Source organism: Convolutriloba macropyga, chromosome 9 (assembly GCF_964194025.1).
Source record: "Convolutriloba macropyga chromosome 9, txConMacr16.3, whole genome shotgun sequence".
In the NCBI taxonomy this organism is placed as follows: Eukaryota; Metazoa; Xenacoelomorpha; order Acoela; family Convolutidae; genus Convolutriloba; species Convolutriloba macropyga.
The window spans coordinates 24,995,793-25,013,259 of record NC_134476.1 but is presented as its reverse complement, the minus strand read 5'-3'; the positions used below and the strand labels follow the sequence as shown (position 1 = coordinate 25,013,259).

Sequence of the window (17,467 nt, the reverse complement as noted above, 5' to 3'; positions counted from 1 at the left end):
TCTCAAACAAATATATGTTTATCGCAACGGACTGCCTGTAGCGGATAGTCCAATGTCAACAAATGGCAATAAACATCTTTATTTTAATGTCTTTAATATCCGACTTGGCTTATATTGACAACGGTCATGGAATTAAACTGAGCGAGTATCAAAGCAATTTGCTTATGGTTTTTGACTTAACCAGCACGCAAGAGGCTTCCCATGATTTTATTCACCCGAGCTGACAAACAGTTCAATAGCCCTTGAGCTGAAGTTCTCAGCGGTTCTTCCAAACAACATTGAAATTTCTATAATTGGCGAAAAAACAAGTACAATTTACATTGACAGTGCACGATGAGTGTCGAAAAACAATATACTGACTAACAAATGTATGAAGATGAAGTAAACGATTTAATTCAGCGCAGCAAGCTCCTGAAGCACAAATTTCTAGGTGTCTTTGCAGCAAACAATTTCCCTAAAATTTTGCAACCAAATTCAGTTATAATAGTCAATGCATCAACGCCTGACATTGCTGGAACACATTGGCTCCTATTATTCGTCAAAAACAAGAATTTGATTTTTACCGATCCTGTGGGTCAAACAATATTGTTCTATAACGATGTACATCGAAGACTGGTTTTTACCCAAGGAGACGTTCAGCTATGTCAAGTTCTAGAAAACCAGCCCACTCAAAGACGACAATCAAAACTATGTGAACTGTTTTGTATTTATTTTGCTGATCTTATTTTCAGTTTTCGGCTTATTGTTAATTTTACTGATAATGATTTGATACGGTTTGCTCTTCATATGATGATGATCTCACACTACTAATGTTTGAAAGAAAATTTTTCTTCTTCATACACAAAACAAATGAACAACAAATCAGTATCAATACTCAAATTTCCATACCCACTCTGAAAAATATCCATAATCTGGCAAAAAGCACCAGAATGGGGACCAGTTAAAATTGATTCAAATCTACGTAAGGTTTCACTACTGAAATTGTCAGTTTGAGTATGTTTTCCCAGCAAAATCATGTTTTGCAATGACTTCTGAATCACCGTTGTCTTCACTGACTTGACAATATTTTCATTACTTTTGATTGAGTTTCCAGCAGTTATGGTTTGAAGCAGTTGCTGTTGTGATGATGTAACAATTGCTGGTAAACGCTTCCGCACTGTTGCTGCAGACTCATGTTTTTTTTGTTTTTAATGATGAAATCTATCGCTAATTTCAGTTTAAAAAGACATCACCTTTTGTCTCCAAATCTGTTGCTGATGAAAACAAGTATCAAAGAGTTGTGAAAGGACAGGAACCGGGAAAAACATTGTTTCGATTAAAAATGTCATCATAATTTCTTGCTGCTTCTGATGAGTCTATCAGAACATGAAAATGTTTAGTAGATTCTGTTGTTGTTGTCAACTGACAAAATGCTGAATCAAAATGAGAAGACACTGCAAAAGTTTTCACGCTTGACAGGTTAATTTTTTCATTTGTGACTAAAAACTTGAACTGCTTCTGAAACTGTTTGAAGTAACTAGGTGAACGCTCAAACATTCCTTCAACCATAACTTTTACGTTGAGCCTATTTTCGATTTTTTAGCAGGAGAAGGTCCGTTAGTCTTCAATTTTGATTCCGCTTTTTTATTGGAAAAGTTTCCCTAATATTTGGCGCTTTTTTAATAAGTTTGTCAAATTCTTCGGTAGTAATTGAGAGCCGTTATTGAAATTCGTAACCGTCGTCAATTTTCATACGTTTTGAGGGTGGCACTGATTAGACGTATTCCCGTCTTTGAAATATCATAATAACTATCTCAGAATCCTTTTGGCAGAAAACGGCATTTTTCAATCAATTCTCTGGTTATACTGATAGCAAGTTTTTGTAAAAGTTCAAACTAAAATGAAACGACCACCTTGGAGAAACAGTCACTCTAAAATGGAGCGGCAAACTGGGATTAAACAAGTGTCGTCTCTGTTTTTAATTGCAAACAGGTTTACATGTGTGAAAAGACAGACTCAAGTACGCCAGCGGCGTACTTGAGTCTGTTAATTCTTTTCAACTAGGAAAATTTTCTGGATAGCACATATTCCTTCAATTATTAACACGTGCGTGGACCATGGAATTTTATTATAAAGAAAGTTCAAAGATCAAATTGAAGACATAAAACACGTATCAGAAATTTTGGGGAATAGAAAAACGTTCAGGAAAACCACAATTCTATAAAGCACCTGTTTTTTAACAATAAACACGTGCAGTAAACATATTTGGTCTATGAAACTCTATTACAATTCAAGTCGGAGATCAAGTTGATAATAAGCCGTCAATTATACATATACGTACTAGAGAAAGCGGGCAATAAAAAGGAAAGTTCAAAACCTATCTAGAAAAATCGTGTGCATAAATCAGTATAAACCTAAACATGGGACATATAAATACATATGTCGTTAAACATTTGTCTCGTGCACTGATATCACGTAGCTTCAATTAGTTTGTCTTGCTATGGGTAATATACAGGGGATCAAAATCTTAGTTAATTGATTGAAAACAAATGTGACCTAAGGGAGTGCCCAAACCATTAAATCAAATTAGTTTCACAGCAACTCAGACCATTTCCTAAGAAATAGAAGTTGCTCTCGCTATCTCTCTTTCTCTCGATCTCTTTCTTTATCTAATCTCTTTTGCTCGCTTGAATAAATTATCAAGTTTCAAAACTTCGGAATGTCTTTTTATTTGCTCTCTGATTCTGAAGAGTCCTGGCAAGGAACTTTAGTATATCAGACTATGTACGAGAATTATGTTGTTTTTAGTCAACAGTACAAAAATTTTTCTATGAAAAATTGGATTACTTCAGACCGCTTCATTATCCCAAAACAAATTATCATTTTTGTTGCCCCTTTGCTGGGAAAAAACTTACCTACGCATGAAAGTGATATAACTTCCGGTAGTCTAGTGCCCCACAATAACTGCAGTCGTGTGAAGCGCAAGACATTGCAACATTGCCCGATGAGACAAAGCAACTTCTCTTCAAGTACGATTGCGATGATTGTGTGCCACTATTGAAAAACCAACTTGCAGCTCAAGATGCTCGTGACAATTTAGCCGGTCTTTGAGTCATTCAATTTTCACCAAAATCACCATCAAGATTTTCAGGACAAAGCTTACCAGCAACTCCGCTGAGTGACCCGAGCGCTAAAAAAACGCCTCAGAGCACAAACCATTCGTTTTTGAAGCACTCAGTAGAGATCAAGTTCCTTGGATATTTGGAATTGGAAAGACAAGCCAAGAAACTCCCAATACTAAAATGCTTTCAGAGACAAAGTTTGATTCGCCAAACACACCAGTTCCAGCGAGCGTCGGAGAGGACAATACTAGGACCCCAAACAATTTGAAGACGCCAAAAGTATGCAGAGCACCTAAAAAAAGAAAGTCGGACACTTCTTTCTCGGTGTTTTACGAAGACTAAACTTTTTATCAGCATCACTTTCTCTGCTTAATTTGAAAGTTTCCTATATTTTTTTTCTTTGTGTAATCATATGTAAGCGTTTATTTGGTGTTTATAAATGAAAAAATTGCAAAGATTTCAGTTTTTCTCAAATTGAACATGTTTGCACTTGTTCTCTGTCTTTCAAATTTCCCATAAGCCAGAGCCTAGGAGAGTTTTAGCCAATGGTAATCACGTTTACAACATAAGTATCAACTTTTGTTTAACTAAACTCGTTCATGGTGTGCTTTGGACAAAAATATTCAACGTACTAAAAGTAAAAATTAGTTGTTTCAGCAAATTCAATAGAACAAGAAAAACAAAAAATCTTTGCCTGTTTTTCTTGATTACTAAATATATTGCATATAGTTCTTCGTTTGCTGTGTTGAGTAGAAACTAATACTATCAACTTATTCATAATAAGCACTATTATAAAACTAAATAGTGATATGAACAGCCTTTTATATTCTGTTCAAAGTCCAGACTTCTACAAGGAATTATCAGAAAAGCCACAGTCAGTTCTGAGCCACTTCGATGTTTTAAACTACCCGTCTGATCATTTCTTGGTTAATACCAGTAACAAGAAAGTAGTTCTTAAATTCAAGGATGAATTCTCCGGCGACCATATTACCGAATTCATCTGCTTGAAGCCAAAGCTATACTCCATTTCTGTCAACAAGTAATTTTCTTCTCTTTGAAATCAATAATATTAGTCTTACAATAAAAATATAAAGTTGGTTAGTAAACGTCAGGAAGTTGTTAGTTAATAGTTGCGCCTAAGAAACAGCTGCGCCTATATTTTCTCGTTTTCTTTCTATCTTTTCAGGTTGTAAAAAACTGTCAGCAAAAGGAGTGAAGATGGCTGCGCAACAACATCAGGAGTGAAGAAGGCTGCGCAAAACGAGTGAAGAAGGCACGAAGACTTTGTGAATATTCAGCTGTCAAGCATCAGTGTACGTTCAGAGTACACCCGGATTGTTTCTGACCACCACTCGTTGCGCAATGTACTTACAAACAAAATCTGCTTGTCAGCGTTTATTAATGAACGCTACATACTACTCGATGGCATAAAAACCCTGCCCTTTGGCCACTATGAACTGGGTGATTATGCTATAGATGAAATAAATTATAGCGACCACGATGTCGAGTGGGATTATGAAAATTCTGGCAATTTTAGTGACTTACAGCTGAGTTTAAGTCCTGAGTGAGAAAACAGTTTCTTTGTGTCACTATTGTCTCCAGGAACCAATACCCAAATCTCCAACACATGGCAGCCACCCGACCCTGGTTTTCTAGCGGCTGAATTGATAAACGATTCCGATACTGAGAGCAATGATATAGTCAATTTTGATGCAATTTCGGATGAAAACTCCAGTCCCAATAACCTGTTTATTAATTTTGAAGCCGAGGAAGCAAGTGAAAGTGAGCCAGAAGAAACAGTGTTTAAAACTGCAAGGCGTTATTAGACTGTGTATTAAATTTAATAGCGCAGAAAAGCGCACGCAAAACTGTGCAAGTCTTGATTTTGCATGGAGTTAAGTATTTGGTTTCAATTTAAATTGATTGAGTGTTTTGACAGCGCTAAGACTACTGTGAAAGCGGCGAGAAAGAAAGATTGGAATACAGCGGAAAGGAAAGGTCTTTACATGTACAAACTATTCAATCCCTCCTCACCTATTTCTCACTTATGATCACTCCTTATGTTCCCATGTTTAGTATCGCATGAATGCCCCCCCCGCTCTTGACGCTCTTATTATTTACTACTAATTTGTTTAGTTCATGTAAGGCTGATCCGAAGGCATTTAAGTGTGAAACTCACGTTAGTTTTTTTTGTTTAAGAGACATCACAGTGCTGAGTATTGGTCATCCCAAAGAGAGAAACACAATCTTCTAGTTGCATATTCAGTGGCTGAGCCCATTCTAAGAATCCTCAAAATGAGCTTTGGATTTGTCAATTCCATACTGCTCATTATCCTCATCAAACCTTTCCATGAACCACTAATTGTTTGGAAGAAATGGTTCGCCAAGCAATTTGGACGGAACAATCTGGATGGCTAATCAAACATTCCACTGTGTTTCTTTTCTTTCCTGAAAACAAGTCTTAATTTTCGAGAAAATTGAATTGACTTCTATGCCCTCCTTTAAATTTCATCGAGAATATTCATTAGACATAAAATTCTTTACTTACGACTAGAAATACCCTAACATTCAGTTCTACAGGTTTATGTAAGAGTCAATTAAATATACTCGCGTAAGTGACTGAAAAAGATGATTCTATTCTGTTCCCACCCCCCAGCTTAGTGAGCATAAATTTTTTATGACCCCATGCGCACATGCTATTTTCTTACATAGTAACGTGCTATATAACAACATATAATTTGTAGCTGGGGGTAAAAAAACACTGGGTACATTGAGTACATCCAAACGAGGAAAAAAAATCTTCAATGCCAGGTGAATCGAACTGGCAAACTCTTAACAACTGTTTGTCTCATAATGTTCAAACAAATAATGTTCAAACCATTCACCATGAGCTTTGTATAATTAATTGACACATTTAATCGAAATATAAATGACAGAGAAGAAACTTTCCAAACAGATTTTCCTGCCAAATACAACGGCAGGGCGTCTCCTAATAGCCTTGACATGAAGAAGGTATTAAGATAAAAAGAAATGGAAAATAAACTTCCAAATTTTTGTTGCCAACTAAAAACAACTCTTTAAAATTCTTTTATGATTACATAGGAAATAGACTTCACAAATATTTTTTGTCTCGATTTCCTGTCACGAATGTATGTCCTCAAATTTCAACGTTCAATGCAGTGATAGGAGTTAGGAAGCGGAAATAATTCCTGAAAAATCAATATTAACAAACTATCATCGTTAATATTGGTAGTTAATGTGTTTTAACTGCACATAAAATGCGAGCAAATAATCTCGCCACTAAAAGATCTTAGCTATGGTTCAACCTGCTTCGGCTTTTGAGAATAAGTTCTATTGCGCCAAACTAAACATCTTATTGTAAACCCGAATACTCCATATGCACCTTACCATAGCCAACGCAGACCCCATAATCTTATCCATTTCAAAATTTGATAGGTAACTTGATTAAATGCTCTAGCTGGTTATCAAACGGGGGTTACAAATTTCTTACGAGCCCTGCTATTTATGAGAATTTCGGCCGATCAATCTATTACGGATGATATCTAAAACGGATGTTATCATTGAAAAGCCCATGTAAGAGTAAGCTGATCGTTGACAAAATATTTTTAAAAAATTGGTTTCGCAACAAATTACTGACATTTAAAATTTTCAAAAAAAAGGCTTCATTTTCCGGCTTTTTCACGTTTCTAATTACAGAACAAAAAAATAAATTTATGTACTGATATATATATATATATATATATATATATATATATATATATATATATATATATCAGAAATCAGATGAATTAAAAAACTATTTATGGAAACCCAGATAGAATGGAAGGGTCTCAATATGCATAGCATGCAAAGTAAAAACAAAAAAAATGAACGTAAAATATTAGAAAAGCGCTAAATTTTTGTTGTCTTATCATTTAGTCTGATTATTGACAACTGTTATGGGTTGCCAATGAGGCCTCACTCAATCTTATGCTTTGAAATCGAAGCTCATTGACTCTAACAAATTTGTTTCCAGGAAAATAAGTATGATTTTTTTGGTGTACCTATTTTTTTGCCTTGCCTCATATTCTCGTTGATGGCAGTTATCAAAATATCAAAAAAGCATAAATTAATCCATCTTTTTTGGCAGATTTCGATTACGTTTATTTTTGGTTTCTTTTTGAGCTGCAACCAAACTTGTTGCATTTTCTAGTCATATCATTTAGTCTGAATATTGCTAAACTGAATTAATTGGAATTATTGTGAAACTTGAGCGGATTTTTGTCTTTTAAATTTATATTAGCGCTCACATTTAATTTTTGTCGACATGTAACTTATGGTTAATACTTTCAGGCCCTATCTGCTTTATACTAAATGTGATGTGAAACTACATCATGATGTAAAATTTTTCTACATCTGTTTGATACTATATGCTTTTGATAACAAGATAGTGGAGTTTTCAAGACTTGTTCTTATATTTTTGTCCCTATTCAAGAATTGTCCCTAAGCTTAAGATTTATATTAACTAGTCTGATCAACCCTCTAACAAGGCAATTATTTTTTAAATTAAAAGTTTTCTCCTGCAGCTAATTCTTGCGACTAAATGGGCTCTTTTGAACAGTGCTGTTCGTCTTCTGAAAACTGTCTTCACTTTTCTGTAATCATTTGGATCGATGTCTTTTTTTTTAAATTTGCTGAATAGTGGATGCAGGAATTTCAGTTCGCCGTTTTCATCTTTGAAAATAAAATGTTTCCAAAATTTGGTTAAGAGTCGAAACTCTTTTGACCCAATTGATTTTTAAGAACTTTTAGACTTCTTCATTTATTCTTTTTTATTGACCATTTTCCAACGTCACTTATATTCTTTATATAGCTTTGTTTACGAATTGAGAAACTGCTTCTTCAATTATCGTAGTTACCTTGGATCTTTTTCGCAACAAAATATTTGTAAGAAAACAGTGTTGTTTATTTCATCACTTTTGATTTTCAGTTTTCTCGCATATATGGGGTTATATCTTCTGATAACTATCAAGTTGTTGGTCGTTGATTATATTATCAGTTTTCTGGATAGCTCAGGAGCTGTTTTGATGATTATTTATACTTTGCCTCAATTTCTTTACTCGCTTCTGACATTCTTATTTCGCGCCAGGAAGTTAAATATCATATTTCCTCTTGTATATTGTACCACTCATCTGAATATATTTGAAAAACGTTATTGCATTTTGTACGAGATGTTGTAAGATATATGGTTTCAAAAAAATGTTGATTATAGGAAAAAATAATTTGACCTTCAATTAGCTCATAATTATATTGCTTGTGAAATCCCAATATAAGCTTGATTAGAATTTGCATTTTCAACTCGTATTGATAACTGAGTGCAAAAGTGTTCTTATTGACTTTTGAACTCACTTATTGGGTATGCAAAACCTAATCTAAATTAATCAAAACTATAAAGAAGTCAAAAAAGCTAGATGGATATGAGGATTTTGCATAAAGGATGTTGCTGTCAAAGATTTGGTTTTTAAATGGGTTACAAATTGAACTCAGAATTGAGTTTTTTGTAGTTTGAAAAAAATTAGCTGCCTGTGTCATATTTTTTGTTCGATTAACTGTATATATATATATAAACATATATATATATATATATATATATATATATATATATATTGTAGCAGTGGAAATACTGAATGTGCACCTTCAACCAATCAGAGACTGAGAAGACACTGTTCTCTTTTCTATAGAGAGAACTGAACTAACTGTAGTCAGTCTATTAGTTAGATACACCACGTGTATACCATTGACTGCGGTGCTATACTTCTTAACCACCGTAATAATAGAAGTTTACTCTCAGTGTTTTACAGGGTCGGTTAGTCTTAGAGATATAGGTAAGTCTACTTCGCGCGCAGAAATAAGTATCCCTAGCTCTTTATTCTTTAAGGCTGTAAAAGGAGCCCACATCGGGTCTGCCTTAATATATTGTCGGGAAATAACATAACAAAATATTCCCATTTATGTATATTCTTTTTCAGTATATTGGTTTCAGGGGTTGATTGATGACAACAAATTAATCACAATAATTGATGAAAATGACCCCATTTATTGGCAGTAATGGGAGAAAATTGAAACAACATTCTAACTGGTTGAAAACCTGAAAAATTCCCTCATACGTTTTCTACTGCATATCCTAAGTAATTTGTCAGACCTTGTGGGTTAAATATAAGAAGGAAATATACGAGATAAAGAAATAAGCTTTCGTAGAGAGGCTATTCAGTTCCTTCACAATAATCACCTTCATATTATTCTATAGTAGTAGTAGTAGTAGTAGTATCCTCTTCTGAACAACTGTATCTCTCTACAGTCGCCAGAGGCTGTTATTATTGTACGTTTTTAGATTTACAAACTTTATCCAGTCAACTCATTTGAAATACAAACCAAACGGAAATCTGTTTGGAACTAAACATGTTCCTTAAAAACAGGTCCTTTACCATGTGAAGGGCAATTCTAGAATAAAATTATATATTCGAGTGCAATGTGAAAAAGCAGAGGGGTATTCAATCGGGTGCTTCTTTTAATTTATAAATTTCCAGACTCAGACGTAATAAGGTTAATTATTGAGATATTTTTTGCGTTTCCTCACCTTCATTTTTTTAATGTTTATACATATTGCCTGCATGATTAAAAAACATCTTTTTTTTCTTGTTTCTCTTATCTCCATATATGTGACTCCATATCTCTTACCACTTGCTAAATAATTAGTAAGTTACAGAATCTATTCTTCAAATATTTTCACAGTGATTTTTAGTAGGATTATCATTCAAGATGTTGAGAATTGAGTTACCCGAGTATTGCTTAATATGTTTCAGTTATAATTCGTGAGGAAAAATCTGATTTCCGCGGGAATTAAATTAGGACCCAATTTTTTTTCAGAATACAGTTCTCAGACTCCGCCAACGCATAGCGGATACTTTACTTTTTCAAATTATTTTCCCAAACCTCAACCGACCAACATTGTCAAATACGTTTGAACATAATAAGTAAGTTGAACATAATGAATCACTTTTCTTTTTTGTAAATTTTTCCCCCGTTGTGGGACTGATGATGGAAAGGATTAAGCTTCTTCGAATGGTTGGTTTACGTAATGTTTTCTGGACCTTCAACACCTTTAAGTCTTCGCATGTGGTCATTTCTGAATGAGTTTTTGCGTATTTTACAAGAACGTCATTTTTTTCCTACCAGTTCAGCGGTAAAATCAAAGCATATTGTAATTCCATCAAATGGTATAGTGGAAACCTGTCGCGATCTTTTTACTGGTTGCATATTCTTTTCCGAAAGCTCGAGTGATGAACCTTGTTACAATACGTTCTGTCCAAAAGATTTTCAAATTGACGTTATTCTTTTCTTATCAGCTCACCGGTAAAACCAATGCATAAGGTAATTCCATAAAAAGGAATAGTAGAAACCAGGGGTTTGGAAAAATTAATTAAAATTACAATGGTTAGCCATTAATTGGCTTAAAAAATTGATTGCTGACGTCAAATAAATTGCAATAATGGATTGGAATGGGAATGACATAAAGGATTTGCAAAAATTGGAGAAAATTGAAACAACATTCTGACAGGATGTAAACATAAAAATTTCCCTCAACGATTTTTTACCGGATATAGAGCGCAATTTGTCAGACCTTAGGGGTGAAATAAATTCCGTCTGTTTGAAAAAAAATGGATGCCAGAGATATTACTACAAAAAACGAAAAAAATGGACAGAAAAATAAATTTAATTAATCAGTAGTTGCAATGTTTGCGGTAATTGCTCTTTTTGGCAAAATTGTCATGGGAAAGAGGCACACTAAGGGAATTTTACGGCAAAATAACATCCAAAATACAATTTGCAGCACAATGATAATATTTTCTTAAGCACATGTTGATTTCCGGGTGTGGTGTAGCTAAAAACTGGCCGTTAGTACAACGTACACTTTACGGCAGTTGTGAACCTTTTGTTGCCAATCAGCGGTTCCATTTTCATTTCGAATTTTTTTCAGAATGAAAAAAAAAATTAGAGATGCCACCTACCTTATAAGGGTAGTCGCTTGTTTCGGGAGCGCCAAGTAAACTTCTAAATCATAAACGACTTAAGTAAGCTCCAACTGGCATTGAAGCTTTCTGCACAAAAAAACAGCGATGCTTACTTTATGATGTAGCTGAAAACAAAACAGCTTCGCTCTCTATTCTCTGCACTCGAGGTTCTAGGGCACCTGAGTGGCGCAAAATTGTTCAAACTTCGATGGCACCTAATGGTGAAGAGGAGAGGCTGTTAGTTTAACTCATCTACTTTTATCATTAGTTCTTTGTTTTCAGGTGTTGTCTTTTTTTCTTTTACGTTCTTTTACGTTGTTTTCATTTTTCTGAAAGAAATGAAAAAAAGTTATGGAAGAGTAGTAAGAGTAGAAGAGTACGTGTAGTTATTTATTCAGGGTTTAGCAACCATTCACTTCTCCAAGCTTCTGATTGCTGTTGCAATTTTGACATCTGCGCATCATGCCCTAGGTACATTTACTGTCCCTGAGTGAAGTAGTGCTAGTAGTCGCCTGGACCAGCCAATAGTCCCCAAAAGTTGGGGAGGGATATGATTTGGTTTTGTTTTTGTCATAAAGAATTAAACGTGGGCATCAGTGCAGTGATATTCAGCATTAGCAGTAGTAGTGGTAGTAGTAGTAGTAGTAGTAGTAGTAGTAGTAGTAGTAGTAGTAGTAGTAGTAGTAGTAGTAGTAGTAGTAGTAGTAGTAGTAGTAGTAGTAGTAGTAGTAGTAGTAGTAGTAGTATTAGTAGTAGTAGTAGTAGTAGTAGTAGTAGTAGTAGTAGTAGTAGTAGTAGTAGTAGTAGTAATGAAACACTATGGTCTGCCGCAAAAAGTGATAAACATCATAAGAAACAGCTATGATGGATTCAAATGTCGAGTCAAAGCCGAAGGTGAGAAGGGACGCTTATTTGATGTCAGAACAGGCGTTAGGCAGGGTGATGTGTGGTCCCCAATCCTATTCGGCCGTGTCATCAACTACATTTTAGCTAACTCGGTGCATGGAGGATTAGACATTGGGAGATTGGTGGCTGACTTAGATTTTGCTGATGATGTTGCTCTCGTGGGGATCTCAGACAGTGAGGTGCAAGAAAACCTACATCGAATCGAGGCCCTAGCGGAAGCCGCTGGTCTGAAGATTAATGTGGCCAAAACAAAGAATATGGGCGTAAAATGCGACAGCCCAAATGTTGTTGCAGTGCCTAGTATCCAACAGAACGTGGAGATACTCACTGGAACACATAAAGGCAAACTAGGACTCCTGGCAGAGACATCTAGCCAGTCACGACTAACCATCGGCACGGAGGTGCTGCTGGGAACGAAAAAGAAAGCGGGCTGGTTCGAAACACAAGATGGCCGGAAGCTCAGATTGAAAAGCTTAGCGGAGGCTAAGCCAGCGTTGGTAGCTTCACAACAACAATCTGCAGTAGCGGATTTAGAGTCGCTAGAAAATGAGAGTGGGTCAGCGGTGGCTGATCAAGAGTCTTTAAGATGTCAGAACTGTCAGCGGCAATTCAGTACAGTTACCGGACGCAAAGTGCACCAAACAAGATTCTGCAAAGCCGGTTTGTCAAAGAATGTCGTCGACAAGTCAAAGTTCGAGCAACTAGAGGCGAGCCTCACCTGTGACAAGTGTGAAAGGAAGTTCAAAACAGTCAATGGCCGAAAAGTTCACCAATCGAGATACTGTGGCAAACCTAAAGCAGCTGCCACACGCGTGTTTTCCTGCAAAGTACAAGATGTTATCGGAAACGAGTTTGAAAACATAGAAGCGTTCAAGTATCTCGGATCATATGTCAGCCTCAAGCATGGAGACCTCCAGGAAGTCAATTGCAAACTTGCAGAAGGTAGACAACGGTTTGCTAACTTCCAAAATCTCTGGAAGAGCAAGCAGCTCAGCGTGCACCTCAAGTGCAATTTGTACAAAGCACTCGTTTTATCAGCCGTGCTGTACAGCTCAGAGACTTGGACTCTTTCGAAATTAATGGAGAGAAAACTTGAGAGTTTCCACTGTGGTTGTCTTCGGAGAAATCTACGTGTGTCATATCTGGAGAAAGCAACGAACGATGAAATTATGTCAAGATCGCGAATGCCCCAACTATCCACGATGATCATGCTCAAACGGATAAAATGGTACGGTCACATCCAGAGAATGGAACCAGGAAGATTAGCCCGCAGTGCCTTCGATTGGGACCCGCCCGATCAATACGCCCATGCCAGACGCGCTCCTGGGGGGCAACGGAAAACGTGGATGAGTCAAATCGAAGGAGACTGTGTACGAAACAAAGTATCGTTCACCAGATTGCAGGAGAAAGCAGCAACCGGGTCAAAGAATGCCTTCAACAATTTCGTCGTACAGCACTTCACAGAATAACCAAACAAATAACTCTTCTTGTTTTGTTTGTATTTGTATTTGTATTTGTATTTGTTGCCAACCGTGCCTTTATTTCATATTTGGAATTAAAGTGTTGAAACAGTAGTAGTAGTAGTAGTAGTAGTAGTAGTAGTAGTAGTAGTAGTAGTAGTAGTAGTAGTAGTAGTAGTAGTAGTAGTAGTAGTAGTAGTAGTAGTAGTAGTAGTAGTAGTAGTAGTAGTAGTAGTAGTAGTAGTAGTAGTAGTAGTAGTAGTAGTAGTAGTAGTAGTAGTAGTAGTAGTAGTAGTAGTAGTAGTAGTAGTAGTAGTAGTAGTAGTAGTAGTAGTAGTAGTAGTAGTAGTAGTAGTAGTAGTAGTAGTAGTAGTAGTAGTAGTAGTAGTAGTAGTAGTAGTAGTAGTAGTAGTAGTAGTAGTAGTAGTAGTAGTAGTAGTAGTAGTAGTAGTAGTAGTAGTAGTAGTAGTAGTAGTAGTAGTAGTAGTAGTAGTAGTAGTAGTAGTAGTAGTAGTAGTAGTAGTAGTAGTAGTAGTAGTAGTAGTAGTAGTAGTATGTCAGAACAGGCGTTAGGCAGGGTGATGTGTGGTCCCCAATCCTATTCGGCCTTGTCATCAACTACATTTTAGCTAACTCGGTGCATGGAGGATTAGACATTGGGAGATTGGTGGCTGACTTAGATTTTGCTGATGATGTTGCTCTCGTGGGGGTCTCAGACAGTGAGGTGCAAGAAAACCTACATCGAATCGAGGCCCTAGCGGAAGCCGCTGGTCTGAAGATTAATGTGGCCAAAACAAAGAATATGGGCGTAAAATGCGACAGCCCAAATGTTGTTGCAGTGCCTAGTATCCAACAGAACGTGGAGATACTCACTGGAACACATAAAGGCAAACTAGGACTCCTGGCAGAGACATCTAGCCAGTCACGACTAACCATCGGCACGGAGGTGCTGCTGGGAACGAAAAAGAAAGCGGGCTGGTTCGAAACACAAGATGGCCGGAAGCTCAGATTGAAAAGCTTAGCGGAGGCTAAGCCAGCGTTGGTAGCTTCACAACAACAATCTGCAGTAGCGGATTTAGAGTCGCTAGAAAATGAGAGTGGGTCAGCGGTGGCTGATCAAGAGTCTTTAAGATGTCAGAACTGTCAGCGGCAATTCAGTACAGTTACCGGACGCAAAGTGCACCAAACAAGATTCTGCAAAGCCGGTTTGTCAAAGAATGTCGTCGACAAGTCAAAGTTCGAGCAACTAGAGGCGAGCCTCACCTGTGACAAGTGTGAAAGGAAGTTCAAAACAGTCAATGGCCGAAAAGTTCATCAATCGAGATACTGTGGCAAACCTAAAGCAGCTGCCACACGCGTGTTTTCCTGCAAAGTACAAGATGTTATCGGAAACGAGTTTGAAAACATAGAAGCGTTCAAGTATCTCGGATCATATGTCAGCCTCAAGCATGGAGACCTCCAGGAAGTCAATTGCAAACTTGCAGAAGGTAGACAACGGTTTGCTAACTTCCAAAATCTCTGGAAGAGCAAGCAGCTCAGCGTGCACCTCAAGTGCAATTTGTACAAAGCACTCGTTTTATCAGCCGTGCTATACAGCTCAGAGACTTGGACTCTTTCGAAATTAATGGAGAGAAAACTTGAGAGTTTCCACTGTGGTTGTCTTCGGAGAATTCTACGTGTGTCATATCTGGAGAAAGCAACGAACGATGAAATTATGTCAAGATCACGAATGCCCCAACTATCCACGATGATCATGCTCAAACGGATAAAATGGTACGGACACATCCAGAGAATGGAACCAGGAAGATTAGCCCGCAGTGCCTTCGATTGGGACCCGCCCGATCAATACGCCCATGCCAGACGCGCTCCTGGGGGGCAACGGAAAACGTGGATGAGTCAAATCGAAGGAGACTGTGTACGAAACAAAGTATCGTTCACCAGATTGCAGGAGAAAGCAGCAACCGGGTCAAAGAATGCCTTCAACAATTTCGTCGTACAGCACTTCACAGAATAACCAAACAAATAACTCTTCTTGTTTTGTTTGTATTTGTATTTGTATTTGTATTTGTTGCCAACCGTGCCTTTATTTCATATTTGGAATTAAAGTGTTGAAACAGTAGTAGTAGTAGTAGTAGTAGTAGTAGTAGTAGTAGTAGTAGTAGTAGTAGTAGTAGTAGTAGTAGTAGTAGTAGTAGTAGTAGTAGTAGTAGTAGTAGTAGTAGTAGTAGAGAATTCGGCTATGTTTCCCGGGGCTTCAATTTGTGCCCCTGAGTCAGTCCAGTTTCAGTTGTCAAGTTTTTTCCAATTGTTGCAATTGTCACATCTGCAAATTATACACCAAGAACATTTGTTTGTCAGTCTGAATTGAGTTGTGAAAAAGTGCCAGTATGCTTTTGTGATAGTGTGTTTGTTTATTTTGCCTCCAAATTTTTGAATATTTCTATTTACAACGTTGTACAGTTGTTTCCTTCGGATTTGACTAGTCGGTTATTTTCGATTTTCAGTTCACCTCTACAGTGTTGCCTTGTCCTCTCGTTTTCAAGGGTTTTATAATCTGTCGGAATGTCAAATTCATAACGTGTAATAGCTAGAAAGAGAAGAAGATCATGTAGTTCAACGTAGTGACAGAGTGGGAGGAGTTTTAGGCTAATGAGACGTTCTTTGTAACTTTGAAGTGAGTTTCCTAGAATCCATTTAGTAGCCATGATCTACACTTTTTCAAATTTGTACATGTTGGTGCGGTGTGGCAACCATGCTTGTGAGCAGTACGTCAGTATTGGAACAATATAACCAGTATAGCAGTTCCTTTTGGTTGACGTTGAGCTGATTGCTGACATATTTCGTTTTATTTGGGAAAAATTACTGGTCGCTTTTTTTCACTCTGTGGTCGCAGTCGCCTTGCCATGAGAGATTTGATGTAATTATTAAACCAAGGTCTTTTTGGAATTCAGTTGGTTTTACTTCCTGGCCACACATAGATGTCGTGAGATTACCTCTAACATTTAACAACTTCCATTTGTTCGCATTTAACTCCATTCCATTCTCTCGGCACCAGTCTTCAATATTTTTTGCACTTCTGTCCAGTTTTGCCTGATCATGAACAATGAACTTATAGCCATCTGCAAATCCGAAACTTTCAATATCGGGGTTTGCATCTGGCAAGTCATTTATAAAAATTAAGAACAGTAGTGGTCCAAGTATGGAACCTTGTGGGACTCCACTTGTTTCGTTCTCCAAACTTGAATAACAATTTCCAATTTTGACAAATTGTTTTTTATCTTCTAAGTATGAGTGCAAGAGCAAAATTATTTTTCCTCCTATATCAAAACTTTCAAGTTTCTTCATGAGAAGGTGATGTGGTACTTTATCAAAAGCTTTTGCATTATCTAAATAGAGGAAACTAATGTCGTCCGACGAAATTGTGTCACATTTGCGATATACTGTGTCGAGAAACATTAAAAGCTGAGTGGTTGCCGATCTATTCTTTCGAAAGCCGAATTGATTTTTGTTTAATCTGTGACAACAATGGTAATATATTTCGTCAAAATCACTTTTTCAAAAATTTTGGACCCACAACAGAGTAAACTAATGGGTCTCTAGCAATTCACTTATGCTTTGCTTCCCTCCTTATAGATTGGAGTTATTTGACTTCTTTTCCAGATCGAAGGGAATTTTCCTTTATGGGACATTGTTTGTAAAAGAAAGGACGAGAGACTTGCTCAAAATTGCTGAGCAAAATTTAAAAATTATGTTAACAAAGTTATCGGGCCCGTTTGACTTGTTGAGTTGTAGTTCACTTGATATATCTCTTATCAATTTTTCTGTTATATGCAGAGAATTAAGTTTTTTCCTCGAGACTGCTGGTTTGTAATCAACTTTGTTACTGTACACTTTTTGGAAGAATGAGCTAAACAGTTCTGCTTTGTGT

The 17,467-nt window shown here is 36.8% G+C and overlaps 1 protein-coding gene across 1 annotated transcript in view; it reads left to right on the top strand.

The window, feature by feature from the left end:
- Positions 1-5,607, top strand: part of LOC142345283 (uncharacterized) — a 29,549-nt gene extending 23,942 nt beyond the window's left edge. Inside the window, exon 4 of the mRNA XM_075397264.1 lies at positions 5,301-5,607. Coding sequence (XP_075253379.1) covers positions 5,301-5,519 — 219 coding nt within the window. The 3' untranslated portion in view covers positions 5,520-5,607. The remainder of the gene's footprint in view (positions 1-5,300) is intronic.
- Positions 5,608-17,467: the final 11,860 nt, after the last annotated feature.